At 37.8% G+C, this 17,616-nt stretch overlaps 2 protein-coding genes across 3 annotated transcripts in view; one reads left to right on the forward strand and one right to left on the reverse strand.

Annotated features, from left to right (window-relative positions):
• itga10 (integrin, alpha 10) overlaps positions 1-17,616 on the reverse strand; it is a 370,978-nt gene that overhangs the window by 318,191 nt on the left and 35,171 nt on the right. The gene's annotated exons all lie outside the window — the stretch shown is intronic.
• pklr (pyruvate kinase L/R) lies at positions 12-16,966 on the forward strand. 2 transcript variants are annotated; one of them, XM_087812491.1, is made up of 12 exons: positions 12-120; positions 4,387-4,566; positions 5,700-5,791; positions 5,864-5,995; positions 9,511-9,697; positions 9,759-10,032; positions 11,377-11,527; positions 13,217-13,369; positions 13,445-13,611; positions 15,439-15,505; positions 16,539-16,653; positions 16,722-16,966. In XM_087812491.1, exons 2-12 carry the CDS (start codon positions 4,428-4,430, stop codon positions 16,826-16,828), a joined length of 1,584 nt encoding a protein of 527 aa, XP_087668617.1. In that variant the 5' UTR covers positions 12-120; positions 4,387-4,427; the 3' UTR covers positions 16,829-16,966. The 2 variants fall into 2 exon arrangements, with proteins under 2 accessions (XP_087668617.1, XP_087668616.1); XM_087812490.1 differs by lacking the exon at positions 12-120 and adding an exon at positions 2,316-2,393.

Consider the following 17,616-nt stretch of genomic DNA (forward strand, 5'->3'; position numbering starts at 1 on the left):
AAAACACATGTTTAATGAAACTCCCCGGACCCTCGACCTCAGCGGCGGCTTCAACCTCCCGCCACGTCTGTCTTTCAGAATATTTCATCTCTTCTTCCGCCGCCCTGTGCTTTTGAGCAAGTAAGTGATCAAACGTTTAAAGGCTCTAAGGGTTTCTTTGTCCTCCACTTGTTGCCGCAAATTGAATTTATTTTGGCCACAGGACAGTAAGTGAAGCTGTCTTTGGTGCCGGAGCTGTTATCTTCCTCGGCCGATTATCTCTCTGAGTGTCTTTTACGATTGAAGTCATGCTGCTGCTGTACTTTGACTGGAGCGTATAAAACATCTTGTATGAAGTGTCGCTGTAGGGAGCAGGACGCTATCAGCAGGCCGGTCCAAAGGTCTGTTTGCACGGCAGCTGAGGCTCTCATGTGTGAGTCTGCGTTTATTAAGATAACGTTAAAGCTCATTAACTTCAGGAGACTCTTGAGTGACCAGCAGCTGTAACTGTTAAAACAATCGGTTTTATTTAATACAATCAGAACGTATTATCCAGCGCCAACTACTCTCATTTATATTTGTAGTAAATTCACATTTACAACTTTATTAGAGTTATAATTACATTTTATTAGCACGATCCAGGCTACATTCATACATTTGTGTTACGACAACTTTGTTTTTTAGAGTTTTTCAGTTTCTCTATCTATCTATCTATCTATCTATCTATCTATCTATCTATCTATCTATCTATCTATCTATCTATCTATCTATCTATCTATCTATCTATCTATCTATCTATCTATCTATCTATCTATCTATCTATCTATCTTTCCATCTTTCCATCTTTCCATCCATCCATCCATCCATCCATCCGTCGTCTATCCATCAATCCATCCATCTATCATCTATCATCTATCCATCAATCCATCCATCTATCATCTATCTATCCATCCATCCATCCATCCGTCGTCTATCCATCAATCCATCCATCCATCTATCATCTATCATCTATCCATCAATCCATCCATCCATCCATCCATCTATCATCTATCCATCAATCCATCCATCCATCTATCATCTATCATCTATCCATCAATCCATCCATCCATCTATCATCCATCCATCCATCCATTCGTCGTCTATCCATCAATCCATCCATCATCTATCTATCTATCTATCTATCTATCCATCCATCCATCCATCCATCCATCCATCCATCCATCCATCCATCCATCCATCCATCCATCCATCCATCCATCCATCCATCCATCCATCCATCCATCCATCCATCCCTAATACAACAATGTTTTTTAATTTTCTTTCACATTATTTTGTGTGTGTCTGTTTTGTTTAAATGTGTTTTGAAAACAAACACTAATAAAGATGCAGCAGCGACTGTTTAAATTCAGTCGTGCAAACAAAATATGAATTCCATGATGGATGAATAAAAACACATTTAATGTCCAGATGGTAATTCATCTCACTACCATAAATTCATGATTTCTCACCCAGTTCTCAACCTTTCCTTGAAATTTAACATTTTTGTTTCCACTGCGAATCATTTTTCAGAATCGCTATTCAAGGTCCAAAACATTGTGTTTTTTTCCATTAGCTTCAAGGACAAAAGCATTGTGTTCTGGTGAATCAAAAATCGATTTTTGGTGCTTTTATTTGTACCTTTTTTTACTCAACAACAAAAACACTAACTCAAAAAGGTGCATCACCAACATATATTTTAAAACACTTGTGCAATCTTAGTGAATAAGTGGCAATCATTGGTTCAGCCCACGCAAAATAGAATACTTCTAATGCTAACTTAGTGAGGAAAAATACTTTTTTTTAAAACTTTATAATCCAAGATACAAATACGATTTGATACAAATACAACTTTTCCCCATAACTTCTAAAATAGCTTTGGCCGTCACAGTGCATTATGGGACTTGTAGTGTAAGTTGCGTCAGAGCCTGTCGTCATGAACGTTTTAGTAAACGTTATCTTTATCCGTATGTCACTGCTGGTCATGAAACGAGGTCAGACATGGATGACTTGAGAAGGTGAGCCGAGTTCATGGAATTGGATCATTTGGGTTAATTATTACATTATGACTGATAACGATGATGTAATAATTAACGAATCTACAAATGTCACTTTGAACTGCTGAGCGTTCTAGGAGTTAGTTATCGAGGTATTGACTGAGAGATGTTCAACTAGCAGGTTACGTGGTTCGGGCAATGAACCCGGCGAAGGGGGGCGGAGCTTGGGAGCGGTTACTGGGGTCAAGGGTCGCGAATGAATGAACGAGACACGACTTGCTCGGTTCAGTGCACGAGGACTGACCTGGAAGAGACGCTGACGAGGAAACCGAGGGAGAATTATTTAATTATTAAGTTTTGACAAGATGGATTCAAAAATGTGTAAGTTTGGTTTTAAGTACTATAGTGTAGTAAAGTATATCAGTGACATTAGAATACAGACAAGTTGAATACAATATATTTGTTTAAATGTTTTTTTTATTATGGGATAATTCGATTCAATAATCTGTATTTTCAAAATCTGAATTTGTTTTTATTGTATTATTCAATAAGAATTCAACTATATTGAAAGGTTGACTTTAAAAAATATATATAATTTAAAAAATCTTTATTAAAAATTTTCAAAATGAATTACTTCTTCTTTTTTTTTAACACATACCGTTTTATATTCTGATTCCAATGATTCAGAAAAACATCTTGTAATTAAATGTTTTAAATCAGTATTTTTTTTAAATTAAATTTAAAAGGTTAAGAATTAAAACAAATGTATATTTAAATGAAATTTAGGAAGAAACTATTTTTAAAAAACATGTTTTTTCATTATTATAATTGAAACTAGAATATCAAACTCTATGTGTAAGAAAAACTTTATTTTTAATTTTTAATTTTAATTATTAAAAGGAAAAAAAATAAACAAAAGATTAGATTAAATTATTAACTAATTAACTTAATGAGAAAATGTATTTAATGAAACTGAATTTCATTAAAATAAATCAATTTTTCCACATTTTAAAATGTTAAATTAAATAATTGAATACAATGACGACAGTGATATACTTCCATACAAGATAAGCTGACACAAATCTCGTGTATTATCGCTGAATAGTTTGTATATTTACGGCTCTTGTCGAGCCTGGTGGGTTCAACCGAACGTGACCTCCTGCTGGTCGCACCAGCACCTGGTTCGCTGCTTCACGTCCAGGTCGATCTGTGTCAGAAAGATCTGGTGTGAATCCCAACGAGGCAGAAGTGGGTCATGGGAGGTGGTGAGAGCAACACGTGAAGACGAACAAGAAACATGGGAAATGATGCCAAAAACATGACGTGTGTGTTCGTGTTGCTGCGAAAGCTCTCGGCTGCATCACAAATCCGGCTCACAAATGACTCCTGGTGAGTCTCTCTGCACCTCCTTCGCCGACGACCTTTCCTCCATCAGCCGCTCTATCCAGCAGCGAGAGAAACCTCAAGCTTAACCGACTGTGACGTCCCCTCGAATGAGAGCCATTGTACATGGACGCCAGGCTTTTAGCTCGGTTTCCACAGTGCAGGACGTGAACTCTATTATCTCGTCGGCTCTGCCAGGGAAAGATCCGGGGCCTGTTGAGAGGAAGATTTTTAAACATGTCAAGAGGACGAGAAAGTATTTGACACTGAATTTTGAATGTTTGGATAATCAAACAAAGGAGGCAGACGAAAAATTGAACCTTTATTTACTAAACACATTTACCATGTTTGTTTGTAAACAAGATGATTTATGCTAAATAATCTTTATTTAATAACATTTATCTTTTTTGAATCACGTGTATGCCTTTTGTGCAGAAGTCCAGCTGCTTTAAGATCGATAAAAATAGAAAGACTTGAATTTCACTTTCACTTTGCTTTGTACAGATTTAAAACAACATTTCAATAACATCTGTTTTTCTTTTTATAAAGTCATACAAATCAAGCTGCTTGGGGGATGTATGCGCTGTCTGGATTCCCTTTCACTTCTTAAAACCTAAAATTAAAATAAACGTTTTTATAATATTGTGTTGTTACATTATAATTAAGTTTATATTTCTTTATTAAAGGCATCGTTTTTAAATAATGTTTCAATTACTATTAGCCATCTGATCATAAATCTTAATTTTATTTAAAAAAACAAATTCACAGTATTTTAATAGATTGTCAGGGTTTTTTAAAACTATTATTATTCATTTATTTCCATTTGTATCAATGGATCTTCTTTTCATGTAAAATAATAACCGCTTTGGAAATTAAACTACCAACCTGTTGCAGGTTTTTCAATACAATCAGTTTTTTGATAAATTAGAAGTTTTTTTTACTGTTATCGTTGGTTCTTTATTGTTTATTATTTTCTCTCTTTGTGGTTTAGTATTGTCAGTTCCGTCTCGAATCCGACGTTACTCGGACGTGATGTCACTGCCGGACTCCTTCATCCAGAAACAACAGTTGGACGCCAGCATGGCCGACACCTTCCTGGAGCATCTCTGTCTGCTGGACATCGACCAGGAGCCCATCACAGCCCGCAACACCAGCATCATCTGCACCATCGGTGAGTTTAATCCGGAGCAGTCACCCTAGTACTAGTTCCCAAGTCATAGTAGTATTAGTCCCTGTGTCACACTGGTATTACTTCCTGAGTCACCCTAGTATTACTCCGCCAGTTACCATGGTAATACTCCCTGAGTCACCCCAGTCCACCTTTATTGCCGCAAATTGTTTCTAGATAGGTCTAGGGGGTAGTATTACTTACCGTAAAATTACTCTGTGGGTCACCCACCTCAGCGAGTCACAGTAGTATTACTCACTTAGGCACCCTAGTATTACTCTGTGTGTCAACCTAATATTACTTCCTGAGTCACTCGTATACTAGTATAACTCCGCAAGTTACCGTGGTATAACTTCATGAGTCACCCTAGTATTACTCCGTGAGTCACCACTGTATTATTCCACGAGTCACCATAGTATTACTCCCTATGACACCCTAGTATTACTTCCTGAGTCACCCTAGTATTACTCCCTGAGTCACCCTAGTATTACTCCCTGAGTCAAACTAGTATTACTCCCTTAGTCACCCTAGTATTACTCCCTGAGTCACCCTAGTATTACTCCCTGAGTCACTGTAGTATTTCTCCACAAGTCACTGTAGTATTACTCCCTGAGTCACCCTAGTAATACTCAGTGAGTTACAGTGGTATTACTCTGCAATTCCCAGTAGTATCAATGCATGAGGCTTCGTAGTAATAAGTACATTTATACTATGAAAGTGCATTATTTAATTTGGTAATTTACGAACGTTTTAAACATTGTATTGCAATAAACATGAATACAATTGTTGTACCTTTTAACAATCGTTCATAAAAGCTAGTGAGTCATTGCTGTTAAAGTCTTAATCTTTATTGACGGCACATTCTGACATCTGAGTCTCACGTCACATGACCAAAACAAACTAACCTCATTGGTCAACAGGGGCCCTCACAGGCATGAGTGATAATATCGTGTTAACAGTTATTGATTTCTATAAAATCTTATGATTTATCATGTGTGTAACTGTTAACACGAGTAGATGTTGAAACACGATTCACAGTAGCAGAGTACGACCGGACTACTGGTCATAATGTAACGGCAGAAAGAGTCAAGAAGGTCAGATGCACAATAATTGCAAGACGACTCTGTGAATTCCAGGACCAGCAGCCCGGTCAGTCCCGAAGCTCCAGGAGATGTTGAAGGCGGGGATGAACATCGCCCGACTGAACTTCTCTCACGGTTCACATGAGGTGAGCGACGGTCCGGCCCGCCCGACTCGCCCTCGTCTCCACTCACCCGTTTATTTTTTGTGTTGACGACAGTACCACTCAGAAACCATCAAGAACATCAGGGAGGCCGTGGAGACCATCACCTCCGACCCTCTGTACTATCGACCCGTCGCCATCGCCCTGGATACCAAAGGTCCGGAGATCCGAACCGGACTGGTGAAAGGGGTAAGTCTGAGTCATCTCTGCAGGAACATCCTTGACTAACATGGTTTTGAAGAGAAAACGTCAGGATGATTTATGAAGATCTGAGACGTTCAACTCTGGTGAACTCAAACGGTTGCTTGTTAAGTTGCTAATCTGCAGGAAAAAAAATCCTGTTTAACAGGATAAACGCTCAGGAACAACATGGTGTAAAAACACGGTTCATTATTTCGGGCCATTAAAACAGCTGGAGGTTGTCACCCTCTTGAGAACGAGTCACTCATGTAATTGTCGCCGGCGCTGGTGAGATTTTTATTTCTGCGCCTGACACTGATCCTGTGTCGTTTAGACTCATTTCTTTTAAAAAACATTGTAGATTTAAATTGTATTTTCGAAAGAAACGAAAGCAACTATTTTATTTCAATGTAAATAAATATAGATTTCATTTAAGTCAGAACACTTTTCTTTAAGAATATATATTAGTTTAGTTTACCCATTCCCTCGCCTGCTCTCCTATGATTTATTTTTAAAATGATGACAACACAGCACTTAAAAATAAAACTAAACAATTATAATTATAATAACATTGAGTGTTTCGTATTATCAGGCACTTAGAGAGTTCTGATGTTCTCCAGTCTTCCTCAGAGCTTCTGTTTTATTCCCAGTGTCACGATGGATGGATGGATGGATGGATGGATGGATGGATGGATGGATGGATGGATGGATGGATGGATGGATGGATGGATGGATGGATGGATGGATGGATGGATGGATGGATGGATGGATGGATGGATGGATGGATGGATGGATGGATGGATGGATGGATGGATGGATGGATGGATGGATGGATGGATGGATGGATGGATGGATGGATGGATGGATGGATGGATGGATGGATGGATGGATGGATGGATGGATGGATGGATGGATGGATGGATGGATGGATGGATGGATGGATGGATGGATGGATGGATGGATGGATGGATGGATGGATGGATGGACGGACGGACGGATGGACGGATGGATGGATGGATGGATGGATGGATGGATGAATAGACAGATGAACGGATAGATGGATGGATGGACAGACGGATGGATGGATGGATGGATGGATGGATGGATGGATGGATGTACGGACGGATGGATGGATGGATGAATAGACAGATGAACGGATGGATGGATGGATGGATGGATGGATGGATGGATGGATGGATGGATGGATGGATGGACGGACGGACGGACGGACGGATGGATGGATGGATGGATGGATGGATGGATGGATGAACGGACGGATGGATAGACAGACAAATGGATGGACGGATGGATGGATGGATGGATGAATAGACGGATGGATGGATGGATGGATGGATGGATGGATGGATGGATGGATGGATGGATGGATGGATGGATGGATGGATGGATGGATAGACAGATGAACGGATGGACGGATGGATGGATGGATGGATGGATGGATGGATGGATGGATGGATGGATGGATGGATGGATGGACGGATGAACGGATGGATGGACAGATGGATGGACGGACGGATGGATGGACGGACGGACGGATGGACGGACGGACGGATGGATGGAAATGACCAAACAATGGACGCTCATGAATAATTGTGATGATCGTTATTCATTCCATTAACTCGTCTTAATGGAAAACCAGCTTCACTATGTAACTTAAATAACTAGCGGTGGATTCTTTGACCTCATTACTGCAAACATTTAAACACGTTTAAAAATCCCTCATTTATTCATGACGCTTGCTGAGGAAAGAGCAACAAAGTAGACATTTAATTTAAGACAGTATTCCTGGTGTGAGGCCAAATATTAATGCAGTAATACATCATTGTCCAAATATTACTCACTGTCCAGACGACTTCTGAAGAATTAAAAAGCAGTTTATACATTCTTGACTTTTAACTATCAGTGCTTAATCTTGTCCTTAAGATGTCTGCTAAATTAAGATTTTTTTAATTTTTAATTTAATTTTTTTCAATCGATTTATTGAATAATTCAGTACATGATTTGATTATTGTTATTATTAGATTCGATTTAACTTTATTGATTCATTTGTAAAATTTATTTGGGAAGTACAAACAAAACACACATAAATAAATTATTGTTTTTGTAATTATAATGTTTATCATTGGACTATTTTCAAGTCAAATGTTGCTGTCAGCATTGGTATTACAAAATTGTGTATCGAGGGCCATTTGATGCCAAAAAATAAATGTCATTTTTGTCAAAATTGGTTTAAAATGCAGTATTTATGTCTTTGAAGAAAAACCAAATGACTTAACCTTGTTCTGTTCGAAGAAAGAGCCCACTAGTTTCTTATTTAATTTATTCCTGATAAAGCAGCAACACGTTAGATTGAAAGCATTGTTTCTGGCTCCCCCCAGTGTCAGAAGAGTGTAACTGCCTTTTCTTGGAACCTCTGTTACAACAAACCACATGAGCATTTGGGTTTTTTTGGGTTGAGCTCCTGTTTTACTTTCCTGGTATTTTCAAAAACAGCTGGTCCCGCAAACACTCTGCTGCAATGACACTGTTCTAACTGCAGGGGGAGCCAGAAACAATTAGGTTCAATAATTTGAAATAAAAAGCACAGTTTAACACAGGGGTGGGCAATTATAATTCTTCAAGGGCCACATTAAATTATGTGAAGGTTGTTAGGGGCCGTCAAGCAAAAATAAAGATGAAAAAATCCCTAAAAAAAAGGACATTCGTCATTAGGCCGTGGCATTTATTTAGCTAAATATATTTTATTGAATATTGTTTTGATTGTGACCCCGGTCTGGAAAAAAGCTATATAAATAAAAATGACTTACTTACTTACTAAATAAGCTAAAATTTAATTATTTTATATATGAGTTGTTGTTTTTTTTAACATTTCTTCAACTAACTTAAAAAAAGGGATTCCTGGTCTAGAAAGGCGCTATATAAATAGACATTATTATTATTATTAATTTATACTCTAAAAATGATACCAAAAAATGGATGGAAAAAGTAAATAAGTGTTATGTGAAAATGTAAAATAATAATAAATAAAAAATACATTTGCTAATGCATTAGAACCATTTATACCTGATCATACTCTGACATTACGCATAAATACAGTCAAAGTAAGTAAGTAAGTAAGTAAGTTATATTTATTTATATAGCGCTTTTCCAGACCAGGGTCACAAAGCGCTTTAACAATCAAAACAATACTCAAAAAAGTATATACTTTAAAGATCAAGATAATACTGAGAACAACACAGGAGTTCCAGAAAATCTAGGAAAAGCCTGAACAAATAGAAACGTCTTAAGATGTTTCTTAAAGGAGTCAGTAGATCCATCAAGCGCAAAGAGAGAGGAAGATTGTTCCAAAGCTTAGGGCCACACTTTGCCCAGGTCTGGTTCAACACATTTGTTTTTCCCTTAATATCATCCAAGACAGATTGAGTTGAATCAGCGACGAGTCGATCCAAGTGTTCGACGAACGTGTTGACGAACGTGTGAACGTGACAGATTTGTTGTGTTTGCAGAAAGTGGAGGAGGAGGTGACGCTGGAAAAGGGCGACCATGTGCGAGTGGTGACTGCAGAGAGTGACAAAGACAACACAGACGGCAGCGTGGTCTGGGTGGACTACCCCTTCCTACCCAAGGTCGTGGAGATCAGCAGCAAGATCTACATCGACGACGGTCTCATCGGACTCAAAGTGGTGGACATCGGTATGAAAAGGTCGTGCTGGCGGTTCGTGAAGAGTCCAGGAGTACCATCTTGTCTCTGCAGGTTCTGACTGGGTGGACACGGTGGTGGAGTCCGGGGGGGTCCTTTGCAGCCGCAAAGGGGTCAACCTGCCCGGGAGCGACCTGATCGGACTGCCGGCGGTGAGCGAGAGGGACGAGGCGGACCTGAGGTTCGGGACGGCTCAGGGCGTGGACATGGTGTTCGCCAGCTTCATCCGCTCGGCCCAGGACGTCAGGGACGTACGCCGGGCCCTGGGGGCCCACGGGCACGGCATCAAGGTGGTCAGCAAGGTGGAGAGCCGGCAGGGATTGAAGAAGTGAGTCCACGGGATATCAGAAAAGAGCCCAAATCTTTCTTTTTACCATTCAAAATGAGCAGAGAAGTTCTGAACGTGATAGTGAAATCATAGTGAAATGATCTGTCCATGATTTAACTTAATTAAAGTTGAAGTTTGAAATTTTAATACAAGGTTTCCTGACGAGACGAGGCGTCAACTAACGCAAAAAAAATTGAAATAAATAATCTAAAAAAATAAGAAAAATTAGCTTTTTTAAATAGTTCTGGAGAATTCCCAGTGTAATATTATTTTCTTTATATATAAAAGTTGCTTCAATTAAAGTAACACGTTAATTTTAATACAAATAAAAAAATTCAATTAAAGATAAATGGAAATGGATAAATGGAAAAAAACATAATTTTCTCTATTTTAATAAAGACATTTTTTTAACTAAAGGATTTTTTTTTAATTGTTAATATTTTTCTTGGTTGATTGTAGTAACTTTGTTTTCTAATTTAAAATGTTTTTTTATTTATAATATTTTTCGGATTTCAGCAGCTTTTATTATTGACAATATTTGTTTTGATTGAATCACATTTTTTTCATTTAAAAAAATGTTGTTGTTTATTGAAGATATTTTCGTTATTGAAGCATTTTTTATATTGAAGCAACTTTTTTTTATTGAAAATGTTTGGTTTGGTTAAAACAACCCTTTTCCCTCCGAAAATGTTTTTTTTAAATTATTATTAAAGCAATTGTTTAATAAACAAATCTACTCCAAGATTTGATTATCCATCATGATTGTGGTTAAATACATATTAAAATAAAAATTTAAAAAACACAAGAAAAATCGATTTTTCCTTAAATTTGACATATTTTCTAATGTAGAAAATAATTATTTAAGACAATCAATTATCTATTGTTTAAATATACTTTCGATGGAGGTTGGTTAATTAGCTTCTTACAATATTAAGAATATATAAATATATTCATTTATAAAAATAAAAACATAGGGAGAACTGTGAGGTTCATCAGATAACTTTGTTATTTCTGAAATTAATTTTAAATATTGTTTTGTGTAAATAATTCAACAATTTTCTTCCTAAACTAAACTAGTTATCTATTCCAAATATATTAGAGATTATCCCTGGATTATTACATTTAAAAATCTTATCACAGTTGGATTACAATCCAAGGTATTCCACTGAGTTTCTGACAGAGAAGTGTGAACAGTCTTGTCTGGATGTGACGACTGTACCTGTCCAGGTGAGTTATAGCTGCCGGTGAACGTGTCTGACACTCGCTCACGACTGAACTGATTTCTTTTGTTCGACGTGTCCGAGGCGCCCTCAAGATTAACGGCTTTTCCCTCCGATCCGTCAGTTTCGAGGAGATCTTGGCCGAGAGCGACGGAGTGATGGTTGCCAGGGGCGACCTGGGGATCGAGATCCCGGCCGAGAAGGTCTTCATCGCACAGAAGATGATGATCGGACGCTGCAACTCCGCCGGCAAACCTGTCATCTGTGCCACGCAGGTCAGACAAAGTGACGCAAAGAAATGCTTTTTATCCAAATCATTTTTTAATATCGAGATCCTGACCCGGTTTAGAGCTGAAGCCACAGATGCCAAGTCAATCATCCGAGGCCGTGAACGCAGTTGTGTTCCGTGCTAAATTGAAATTAATTGAACAGTCGACTCAGTGTGTCTGGGAAACTGAATCTAAAAATATATATTTATGTGTTTACAGTTAAAATCCTGCTACATTTTCTCTCTAAATATCAAACTATGTTCATCCATTTTTCCATCAAACTCCTGTAAATCCACATTAATTTCTCTGTTTTTGGACGTTTGTAAGTAGAAAAAAGTGTCTTCATTTGTCAGGATATAAGCATCGATGACATTGTTTTTATCTCAGGCGATAAAATGACTTGATTGATTTTGGCTCCCGGGCCAAACAGGGCCGACAGCCTCTAGCCAAAGGTCACTAACCACAGACACGTTTGATTCTTATTTTCCATCACTTCTGTATCGATTGTTAAGGTCTGAACATGGGTTTATTTTAGATGAAGAAATGTAGTTCAGGACAATTATTTTGGTCAAGTTTACTAAAAGAAATACGCTTGTAAATGAGTGAAAATAAGTTTAAAAAACGATAAACAAACCTTGAACTTGCGCTCATTTTGTGTCTTTTTAATGCGCTTAACATTTGTTTATTGTCGTCCATGCTATTTTATTTTTGCTCTGTTTATCTGAACGCAATGTCGCTCTTAAAGCAATTGATTCCAGGTATTTAGGTATTCAAATATGAAGTTATACTATAAAATAAAATTCAGCTAATCCTCTATCCTCACTGTAACATTTGTCACTGTAGCGCAACGTACAACCAAACACAATAGCAACTGTCCGGTTGCAACTTGCTTTGTTTCTTCTCCTGCAGGCTATAATCACTGCAGGCAAGTGTGCACAATTACGCATAAACACTACCTGCTCCCACATTAAAAAATTGGCCCAAAAAAAAGCACATAATTGTGTCATAATTTAATTAATTAATTTCTCCCATAACAATATTAATTGCTATTAATACTGTTATTGTGTTTAAGCTAACAAGCTATTAGGATCTCCTTTTTGAGGGCCAATCATTTATTATTATCAGTTTTTTTAAATAACTAACATGGATTTTGTTGACGACACTGTTGTCTTGACTGAAAATATATTATCTTTCTGATCTTAAACGTCATATTTTAGTGTGTGTTCACTGAGCTTTGGTCACGTTAGCAACACGTTGCTAATAAAGCAAAGTTACGTCACATACGGTGACAAGACGCACACTGATGGAAAAACAAAAACCTTCGCTGTGACACAAAGAGAAGCGAGGAACAAAACGCTCCAGAGGAACAAACGCACAACCGCCCACACTCGTCAACACCGTGTAAAGACGCACAAAGTTCATTCAAAAACACGTTCAGACACAGCGACTCCCGAGGACGAGCTGAGTCACGAGTCACGCCGACCGAGCGCGACAGTGTCGTCCAGGAGCTTCACATTAACTGAAAGACATCTTCACCAGACGGCGCTGGAGGATTATTTCCCCGACCGTCTCCCGCAGTTATCGACTCGTCATGTCTGGTCTCTGGTTCTGCCAATAATGATCCGTCACGGACGTCATGCGTGTCTGTTCGTCTGCAGCTGAAAGCGTAACTAAGATCCAATTGTTTGTGCGCAGATGCTGGAGAGCATGGTCTCGCACGCCCGGCCCACCAGAGCCGAAGGCAGCGACGTGGCCAACGCCGTCCTGGACGGCGCCGACTGCGTCATGCTATCGGGAGAGACGGCCAAGGGACTGTTTCCCGTGGAGGCCGTCGCCATGATGCACCTGGTTCGTCTCCCTTCGCCCTTCGAAACGAACGCTCCCATCCATTCCGTGACTCCCTTTCTTCTGGCTCTCGCTCAGATCTGCAGGGAGGCGGAGGCGGCCATTTTCCACCAGCAGCTGTTCGAGGAGCTGCGTCGCCTGACCCCGCTGACCTCTGACCCCACAGAGGTCACCGCCATAGGAGCGGTGGAGTCGTCCTTCAAGTGCTGCGCCGGCGCCATCATCGTGCTCACCACGACCGGCAGGTGCGTGTCCGACATCTTACCTGTTGTTCAGAGATCAGATCCATGAAATATGTCATTTTCACTCAATTTATTTAAGGTAAGGTAAGGTAAAACTTTATTGATCAATTGTTGTTTTTTTTACAAATTGGGAAATTGTTTTTGTTTTATTTACACTTAAATATGATTTTGTGTAACATTTTAATGAAATTAACCTTAAAAATAAATGTTTTCTTTTAATTTTAAGATATCAATTCATAATTATAAATGATTATTATTACTTATGTTGCCTGATTATATAAGTTAACATTCAACAGACTTGTAAAAATTAGACATTCTCGGTAAAATCACACAAAACTACACAAAATACAGAAAATTTAACGTTTCATAATGCTTTTATTCTGAAAATTTCCAATGCAAATGTTCGCTTTTAAAAATAATTTCCATTTATACTTGATTTTACTTTTAAACCAAGAACATATTTTCAGTCACACTTGCATCTAATCCTTAAAATTAAAATAAAAAAAGCAAAAAATGTTTTTTAAATAATGTATTCATTTTAAATATATTTTTAAATAAATTGCAATAATTTATATAATTATTCTTTCAATCTTGCTAAATACTACCAATTAGTGTGTTATAGTTTTCCTCAGTTTAATACATGAAACTACAAACACATTAACATCTTTTTAAATCGTTGTTTACTTGTTTATCCCGAAGTAACAATGACTAATTTAAAGTTTACTTATCGGTGTAAAGCAGCAGCAGAGCGACGGTCATTAATCCTGACTCTGTGAGTTCATCACTGCGTGGAAATGTTTCAGCTTCGGGCCCTTATTTCAGAACATGACTATTCATGTGGCCTCGTGACTCCGTTTAATATTTTCCTCTCTAACGCGTCTCATATCGCAGCGACCGAATGAGAAAAAACATCCGTGGCTTCTTCTCCACAAATAAATTCCTGGAGGGAATATTAAAAAAAAACAGCTGCTGTTTATTCGCTTCGACGCAGCTCAAGTTTATTATGTTTTCTTTATGTCAACTTGGGTTTTTACTGCTGCACACATGAATATTAAATGCTTGGCTGTAAACACATTACTTTAAACGAGGTGTTAAATAATAAAGAGCTGCGAGAATCTGGAGCCGGAGGATTTCTCAGCTTGTTATCGTTTCTTTGTTCCGACATTTGTTTGTTGTTCCGACACAAGAAAATGTGTTTACAGCCGTTTATAGAGGCGAACAATTAGGTTGTTTACACAATTATAATAGTCTTCAAATGTGGTATCATTTACACATATAAGAAAGTGTGATGTTTTTAATGTGTCCGACAAAATATATTATAACAGTCATAGAATAAAAAAGGAAACTAAAGACATGAGATTTTAGGGTTAAAACTCAAGTTTGGATGGATTTAACCAATAAAACTAGGTTTTATTACAAATAAAAATCGATTCTTTTATGGATTATGTTAGAGATAAATAATAATAACAATGAGTAGTGAAGTAAAATAAAGTGAATATTGAATTTAAAAACCATCATAAATAGATGTAAATGATAATATTATTATGTATCTATTGTTATTTTAATGTTTTTTAAATAACAATTTTAAGTTATTTTTCTAAATTTCTTTCCTCTTTTTGACTCTGTTTTAATATTTATAAATATTTCCTGAATAAACTCCTTATTAAATAAAATAGATATTTCAAAAAGATTATTAATTTATCCAAAAATCATTTTCACTTTTTCACGATCAGGTTTGTTGTATCAATAAAGGAATAATCTTCATATTAAAGTCACTATTAGCTGAACTAACGTCAACACTTCTAACCAGTTCTCGCTGCATCCCTTCAGGTCGGCTCATCTGCTGTCCAGGTATCGTCCTCGCTGCCCGATCATCGGCGTCACCAGGAGTCCGCAGGTGAGTTCCGTGAAGGTCGTGGAGATAAATAAAAACTTCACGAGTCTCGGTTTTATTCCTGTGTTCCTGCGTCGATGATGAAGGTGCGACACTTCTAACTCTAAAGTTCTCATCAGCGTCACTAAAGTAGGCCACGAGTACCTAAAGCTGATCCATAAGTAGCAGCAGGAGGGGTCAGAGGTCAAGGTCGCACATCTGGACATGCTGAGCACCCGTGTATGAGATGAAACTTAACTAGAGATTATATGATGGATCTGGAGAATTCGTATTTTTCTTCTTTATTTTGTGTTGGTTTCGCTCTTGAAATGTTTATTTTTAGTATTTAAAACCATAGATTATAGAATATTATTTAAGCAGAACAACATAACTTCTCTTGTTCTTTTTGGTGATCTTTTTTTTTCTTATTTAAAAAACCCAAATTCTCTGGCTCTTCATTACTGTTACACATGAAAACCAAACTGCTTTACAAAAGTTGGTTAGGGGACGGCGCTTGAATTTATTTCCATTAATAAATATTTTTACTTTTGAAACTTCCAGAAAGAATGAAGCCGACAGAACATGATAAATTCTCATATTTTGCTAACAAGTGAAGGCTTTGATGACGGGGCTGGAAAGTTTTCCAAATATTTTAGGCTGTTGCAATGACATGGTTCTGACAGTGGGGGGAGCCAAAAACAAGAAAAGTTCAATCTTCTGTAGTGCTGCTTTAAAATAACTTATCTAAGCACCTGTTTTCAAAAATACTTATTTATTCCCAAAATAATAGGTTTAAAGTAAAACCCATACAACATATATCACAATGGGAAGAAAGTTTAAAAAGTTCTTTGTCAAAATTTAAAAAAAAATATCGCTTTAATTTAGAAGTAAAAGGGAGAAAAAATATGTTTTTGGAGAAAGTGGGGACCAGTGTCTTTTCAAAAGTACTGGTTTCGATCTAGTACCAGATCAAATCTAAACATCCTGAGTCATAGTCCAAGAGCTTCCCATCTGGGACAGACCCTGAGTCACATCCTCTGGTCTCTCCGACCTCCAGGTGGCCCGTCAAGCGCAGCTGTTACGAGGGGTCTTCCCCGTCCTCTTCCACCCGCTGCCCGCTCCCGTGTGGGCCGACGACGTGGACAACCGGGTCAACTTCGGCATGGACATCGGTCGGTGTCACCTCCCTTCTGTCCTCCTTCACAGTCTCTCTCCGACTCACTCTCTCTCTCCTCCGCAGGTAAAGCCCGAGGGTTCTTCAAGACGGGCGACATGGTGATCGTGGTGACCGGGTGGATTCCGGGGTCCGGCCACACCAACATCATGAGGGCCGTCAACGTCCCCTGAAGCACCGTCAAGATACTTTTTACGCTGTTGAACTTTTGTTATTTTCCTGAAAAACATGACTCCGTTCAAACTGATGAACTTCTACCTTTTTATTGTCACTTCAGAAACAAGCTCAGAAGAATAAAAGTATAAAAGTACTTTATCTCCCACTGCTGTGCTTCTGTGCCACGATCCTTCATTCTAGAGGCGATTACGAGCTGGTTCTGTTACAAGAATTATTGGTACTGTGTGTATTTTAATGACTTGTATCTTCCACTGATACCACCTGATGCAAACATCTGCTCCAACACAAACTAATTACCTGCTCAGTACAGCCAATTAAATTTTATATATATATATATATATTTTTCTCTTTACTGTTTTTTTTCTTCGCCAAAAGAACTCTTGTCATGATCAGTGAGACTCATTATTTCAGCTTGACTGGATTTGATCTGAGAAAAAAATAAACACAAGCCTTTTTTAAGTTGTTCCGTCTGCCAAGGAGATTATGGTTTGGTCTGTTTGTGTTTTAGCATTTAAAGTTAAGAGAAAATTTCAATTAAATAGCAATGAAATGTTGACATTAGGAATGTATTTGTAAAGATCCTTCATCTATATTAAAATAATCCTATAATTATGTGATAATTATATATTTAGTTTAGATTTTCTAATACTAAGTAACATTTATTTACTGTCTCTAGTTCAACACTGTAGAAAACTGACCAGAAACTGTTTCCTTCACTTGAGAAAAATCTTTAAACTTATAAAAATGATGTCACAACTAAATCTGGAGTTTATAATCCATATGT

This window comes from Callionymus lyra, chromosome 17, assembly GCF_982586985.1.
Source record: "Callionymus lyra chromosome 17, fCalLyr1.hap1.1, whole genome shotgun sequence".
Classification (NCBI taxonomy): domain Eukaryota; kingdom Metazoa; phylum Chordata; class Actinopteri; order Syngnathiformes; family Callionymidae; genus Callionymus; species Callionymus lyra.